Source organism: Crassostrea angulata, chromosome 8, assembly GCF_025612915.1.
Source record: "Crassostrea angulata isolate pt1a10 chromosome 8, ASM2561291v2, whole genome shotgun sequence".
Lineage (NCBI taxonomy): Eukaryota > Metazoa > Mollusca > Bivalvia > Ostreida > Ostreidae > Magallana > Magallana angulata.
The window spans coordinates 4,740,596-4,746,619 of record NC_069118.1 but is presented as its reverse complement, the minus strand read 5'-3'; the positions used below and the strand labels follow the sequence as shown (position 1 = coordinate 4,746,619).

General features: G+C 35.8%; 1 protein-coding gene across 1 annotated transcript; it reads right to left on the bottom strand.

The window, feature by feature from the left end:
- Nucleotides 1-595: 595 nt before the first annotated feature.
- On the bottom strand, nt 596-1,797 carry LOC128158464 (uncharacterized). Its single transcript, XM_052821320.1, has 2 exons — nt 1,626-1,797; nt 596-898 (listed from the first exon to the last, which is right to left on the bottom strand). Exons 1-2 carry the CDS (start codon nt 1,795-1,797, stop codon nt 699-701), a joined length of 372 nt encoding a protein of 123 aa, XP_052677280.1. The 3' UTR covers nt 596-698.
- Between the last annotated feature and the right edge of the window lie 4,227 nt (nt 1,798-6,024).

The following is a 6,024-nucleotide window of genomic DNA, read 5'->3' as shown; positions in this document are numbered from 1 at the left end:
TCATTGACCAAATTTTAAAGTGCAAATTTAAACATATACATATGCAGTTTTTTTTTATATTTTAATTACCAAAATATTGACTCTTGAATAAAAAGCTGAGAAGCACACAGGAACAAATCAATTAAATTATCTCCTGGGGGGGGGGGGGGGGGTTGTGGAGGGATCATGAATTTCACAATTACATTCTCCTCTTCTATTGTTTGATTAAAAACCAAATTTAGGCAAGTTTGGCTCACAAATTAAAAACTTAATATGTAGATTATTTGGTAAAGGACAGCTTTTGAAAGTTGACAAGGGTCTATGACAATAGAGTGACCTTAAAAAAAATACACATTTGGTAACCATGCAATGCATATGTTTAAAATGGTATAATTATACTGCATGGACTAAATTACATGTATACTAGCTAGCTTTTGTAAAGATTTAATATTTTTGAAATGTTGAATATCACCAAGGACCATACACATAAGAATGGTTATATAGAGGTTAAATCAAAAGGATATAAATGTTTGACTACTGTGACATGTACATCCATAAGTTTTTGGGAGCTAGAGGCTTGCAGATACATTTTCTAATTCCCAAAGGGAAAGTAGCTATGCAAAGTTAAGTGACTCATTAGCTCATACTTACTGCACTATTTTCTGGTATTCTAGCTAGCTGTCCTTCAGTGTATATAGGGTACAAACAGACTTGAAGTATTAAATCTGAGATGTGAAATATAAATTAATTGACATATAATATGTACCTGTATAGAATTTACAGGATGTGTCATCCTTGGTAACATTCTTCACAAAGATGGTACTGCTTAGACTTCCCCCTTGAAGATCTTGGTCAGTGCAGTCCTTAAGATCATTAAACGTCAAATCTGTCTGCACTGCCATGTCTGTCATGACTCTACCTACAAAATTACAAAATAATAACTTAATAGCTATATAATACTGAAACTGATTAACTGTATTTTTGAATTATACAATAATCATAATGAGGGTTTTTTAAAATGTGACAATAGATAAATTTAAATGTTGATCTCAAGGGCCAGCTTAAGTGTGTTCAGTGGTGACAGCTGTATAAAACATTAGAATTTATTTCCTTGGTGAATTTCCAATTCACTTAGTACATGAAATAACTGATACAGCATCTTGTAGGCCTTAAATTACACTGAGGCGTTCAATTAAAATGACTTCCTTTTAAAAAAAAATTAATGGATCTCACAAGCTAGACCATATTATATGACATACAAATTTTTAACTGTTAATTGTACTGCATGAAACATCTCATAGTAATATGTATATTTATGTTTACTGTCTTTTTAATATACAACCACACTTAATTGTGCCATACAAGTCTCAATTAATAACCTCGATGAAGTATATTTATATACAATTAATCTATCTGTGACATTTTATCTAACTTCAAATATTTGCCAATCTCTGTCAAAAGATCAGCTGATTCAAGCTATAACCTGTTTAACACCATTACACATAAAGCTTAATATAATTATATACACCTGACACAGGTACCTGTACCATTAAATTATATTATAAGCTATTGTAATACAATGTCTGACCTACATATCCATGTGCATTTGTATAAAAAATGACATAATGTATTTATTTCATACTTACCATTATGTACATCATGCATTGTATTGTTTTCATCTGTAGTGATTTCAATCTCCAGAGTATCCGTTTCTAATGTCAACAACTCCATCGATGTTTGTACGCAACTAGTGTCACTAGACACACCCACCTTCAGGCCATCTCCGCTTCTACAGTCTTTTACATGGGATGTGTACATGTTATGATCATGTAAAGCTGTTGGGTTTTGCTTCTGTTTTGGTTCACTTACAAGTTCTTCTGTTTCCGTTTGTATGAAACACCCAGCTGTAGTTCTTGGCAAGGGGCCTCGTCTTTTCTTGTTTTGAAGACGAAGTGTTCCATCTCTGGGCTTGTGATACCGTACGGCACAGGGTCTGGATACTTAAAAGTCCCATTTCCGCTGTAAAAATGCTTCGTACAAATGTATGTGTCTCTTGTCACTTTCTCCAAAGTGAAATTAGCACGACCACAGGCTTTGACCCACTTTTTACAGCGGTCTACATCCGTATGTTTACTTGGAAATTTGACAAAATCAACGCCTTGCATATTTTCTTTAAAAGAATATATATTGTCACTACGACAATCACCCTACGCACAATGTTTCACGACCATTTTCGAGCTCAGTCACCTATCGTATTCAGTGAAATCGTTCTGAAATAGTGTATTTCAAACTTACCGCTGAAACGACAAATTGTCCGTAGTCACGTGACATGTTAAACAATTTTTAAGATTTCGTTAAACGAAACGATATCTCGGAAATCGTCTATTGAACACTGTTGTATTCACAAACACACGCTTTACTAAATAAGCGGTTTTATTTCGGTTCTGTTCACAGTTCTTTTCCCAGAATCACCATTTTCCGCTTTAACTGTGTACACTGAATGGAACGGTTTGTCAGTTATGACGTAAACTTCCGGCTTCCATTTATCTTGGATCTTATCACGACCTTTGACTCCCCTGTTTCTGACATACACTCGATCACCGATTTCTATTTCTTCTTCGCTTCTCCCAGTGTCGTGTCTTCTTTTACGGTCGTCTGCTTTTCTTTTGATTTCCTCTTTTGCCTTGTTATACGCAAACGCCAACTTTTCGGAATGCAGTTCTATCCACCGGTCGATATTGACATCGTTGAACTGAGTAATCTTTCTTCCAAGCATGAAATCAATAGGTAATTTGGGATGTCTTCCAAACATGAGGAAATAAGGTGAGTATCCCGTAGATGCGTGAGGTGTTACGTTGTAAGAAAACACAAGTTCTCTTATATACTCCGGCCACTTTTTTTTCCTAGCAGATGGTAACGATCGTAGTAAGTCATGCAGGGTCCTATTGAAACGTTCGCACTGGCCGTTGCCTTGGGGATGGTATGGCGTTGTTCTCGTCTTCTTCACCTTATAGAGATTGCATAATTGTTTTATTACTTCCGCTTCAAAACATTTCCCCTGGTCTGAATGGATACGCTTACACATACCGAATTTGAAGAACAGTTCATTCACTGAAACTTTAGCCACCGTCTGGGCCGTCTGATCTCTTGTTGGTACAGTGATCGTCCATTTAGTGAATATATCCGTTATCACTAACACATTCTCCAGTCCGTGGGCTTTATCCAACATAGAAAAATCTATTGCTACACATTCTAATGGTTCAGATACGAAAGCCGAGAAGGATCATTCGAGATTCGAGATTCGAAATACGAGATTCGAAATACGAGATTCGAGATTCGAAATTCGAGATTCAATATCTAAATTAACCAATCAAATCATGGATCTGAAACCTGTATCCCAGCAACATCAAACTGTTCTAAATAAAGATCATTCGTACATGCTCTTTCCTACAAATAAATGTCTTAATAGCTCTTATATAGTAGTTATAAAATGGTTAAGTTAACATTGATGAATTAACCCCACACAGTATAAACAATTAAATTAGAAATAACACTGTTGGCTTTGCGAATCTAAGTGGTTTTGTTTGCCCTGTATGTATTTCCCCCCGAACAATTTTAACCCGAAGTGTATTCGCCCCAACTGTGTAAAAATCGGCTCGCGAAGAAAGATCTGTTTAATCTAAATGTTTTAGCTATGAAACGAAACTCAATAAAATAATCGACATGTCAAAATATAGGTTATGATAAAGTTTTAAACCATAGAAGATATAATGATTTACAACCTCAAAGACAGGAATAGTGTATTGTAGGGTATGGCAATGCCATTGTCGATATAAGAGAGAGAGAGAGAGAGAGAGAGAGAGAGAGACAGACAGACAGACAGACAGACAGACAGACAGACAGACACAGAGAGAGTTTTGTAGTGTCAAATTCAGTTTAATTTAGAATTTGAAATTGATTTGATTTGTTACAAGCATATATAGACAATAATTTAGCCTCTAAAACGAGAAAAGAGAGGAGGTAGCTAGGGTAGGGCAGACCAACTAGCAAGCTTTAATTTTAACGGTGTTAGCGCACCTGTGATTTACATCGACTCTCTCTCTCTCTCTCTCTCTCTCTCTCTCTCTCTCTCTCTCTCTCTCTCTCTCTCTCTCTCTCTCTCTCATCACCTAGCATTTCCTTTTCCGTGAGGGGGTTTGGGGTATTTGTGATGTCTTACATTAGCTAGCGAAAATGATAAAAAAAAAACATGAAATTTTCTTTAAATTGTGTGCGGATGTTGTACGCCAATAATCTGTTTTCAGTATATACATTTCAAGAAGGGGGGGGGGGGACTATATAGTCCTAATTAATTTGTCAGTTATTCTGTCCCCACTTTGTTTTCTCTTCGTTTTCCAGGGTTTTTTTTATTTGGCTCGGCAAAATAATATAAAACTTTCTGTGTAGCTCCATAACGATGCACTGTAGATAAATTATGAGTAGTTTTACTTTTGATAAACAGGTACATATCCGTACTTGATTTTTAATTTGACTCTTATAATGGGATTGAATATTCCAATAATTATAGGGTAGGAAAGAGTAGACGGGACTTTTTTGCGCATATCCTACTGTACCATTCATTCAACACAGGTATTAGCACTCATCGAGTTCGACTTGCTTTCCTTTTCTTTCATCCACTGGATTTAAAGCTATTAATTTTTGAAAATATTTTGAATTTATGGCCTGATTATATATAAATTAGAGCTGCGCTGGTGCATATATTTACCCAAATGGACCAAAATATAACCAAATGAATCTAAAAAATTTGACAAAATTAGTTTTAAACGTACGACTCTTTTTCAATTCTAATCGGGTATGTCCTTTAGAAAAATCTTGAGCCACACACATTTTAGCAAATAAAACGGCAATTGTTTCATTTTTTTAAGGGGAGGGAGGTGGTGCCGGTAAAGGACATGTATTGCTTGTGGCAGTTGTGCTATACTCTCATTTGTTATGATAGGTAATACTACATATTGATATAAAATGAAAGTTTCCAATTACACTGTACATAGCTTCTATCACGCATTTTGACCCGTGCGATAGTTTAAAACTATTTTCAAAGCATTTAATGTCATTCAACCGATCATTTTTGAAATTTAATTTTCTGGATCCTCGCCTGATACGTCCGTCTTCATGTATAGTAGAATCACATGTACGTTGACCATATGTACACATTAACGTAATCGGCTATGTGTAATGTAGTAGTATATTAGATACACACATCTTTGTTTGCAGTGCTTATTTACATCTTTAGAGATTTACTTACAAACTAGAGACGAGCTCGTTGCAAGCAACGATTAGGTCTTCCGTCGTAGCTGCGTCATACTTGTGACGTAATATAAAAATTGATACCTGACCATGGTGCAATATTAGATGTATAAACACTGTGTAAAAGAAACAAAGTACATGTATATAAGCAAATACAGATCTTTAAAAGTTGTCTGAAGTTTGATTCGCCGCATGTTGTTTTTTTGCATGTGCATTTTATTTTGAGAAACTTATCGAATCATCATAATTGACTCAATATACACAGAATATGGACGACGATTATAATCACACAGTGGGTATGCCCGGTATGAACGTAAAAAGACCAAACATTTTACTCGCATTTTTTATCGAAAGCAAGGGCCAATGAATCTTTTAGAATGTATGCGGAGATCCTGGAAATTTTACAGGGGGTTCTGAAGAATAATTTTGTTTTTTGAGGGGGGGGGGGGGGGAGGGGGGCATGCGCAGATAAGAAAAATTTTCCAGGGGTGGGGGTTGAGTGTCTGACGGTTATTTGAGTTTGCCTGGGGATGTCCGAGGCATATTTTTGTAATTTTATATTGTACATGTAATGGAAAGAAATTTTGCGGGGGTTGGGGTGGGGTCTGGAACCCTCACCCTACTCTTCTAGATTCGCGCATGGGGAAGGCCGATGCCGGTAATTTGACGGTAATTTTAACCATTTTTATTTAATTAATCATTTTCAAAATTATCGGAATTCCAATATTACCTTTAAAC

Excerpts from the sequence above, each read along its gene's own strand:
- LOC128158464 (XM_052821320.1), bottom strand. The coding sequence starts at position 1,797 with ATGTACACATCCCATGTAAAAGACTGTAGAAGCGGAGATGGCCTGAAG. Across the intron at positions 899-1,625 it reads AATGCATGATGTACATAATG|GTAGAGTCATGACAGACATG; the intron begins GTAAGTATGAAA and ends GTAATTTTGTAG.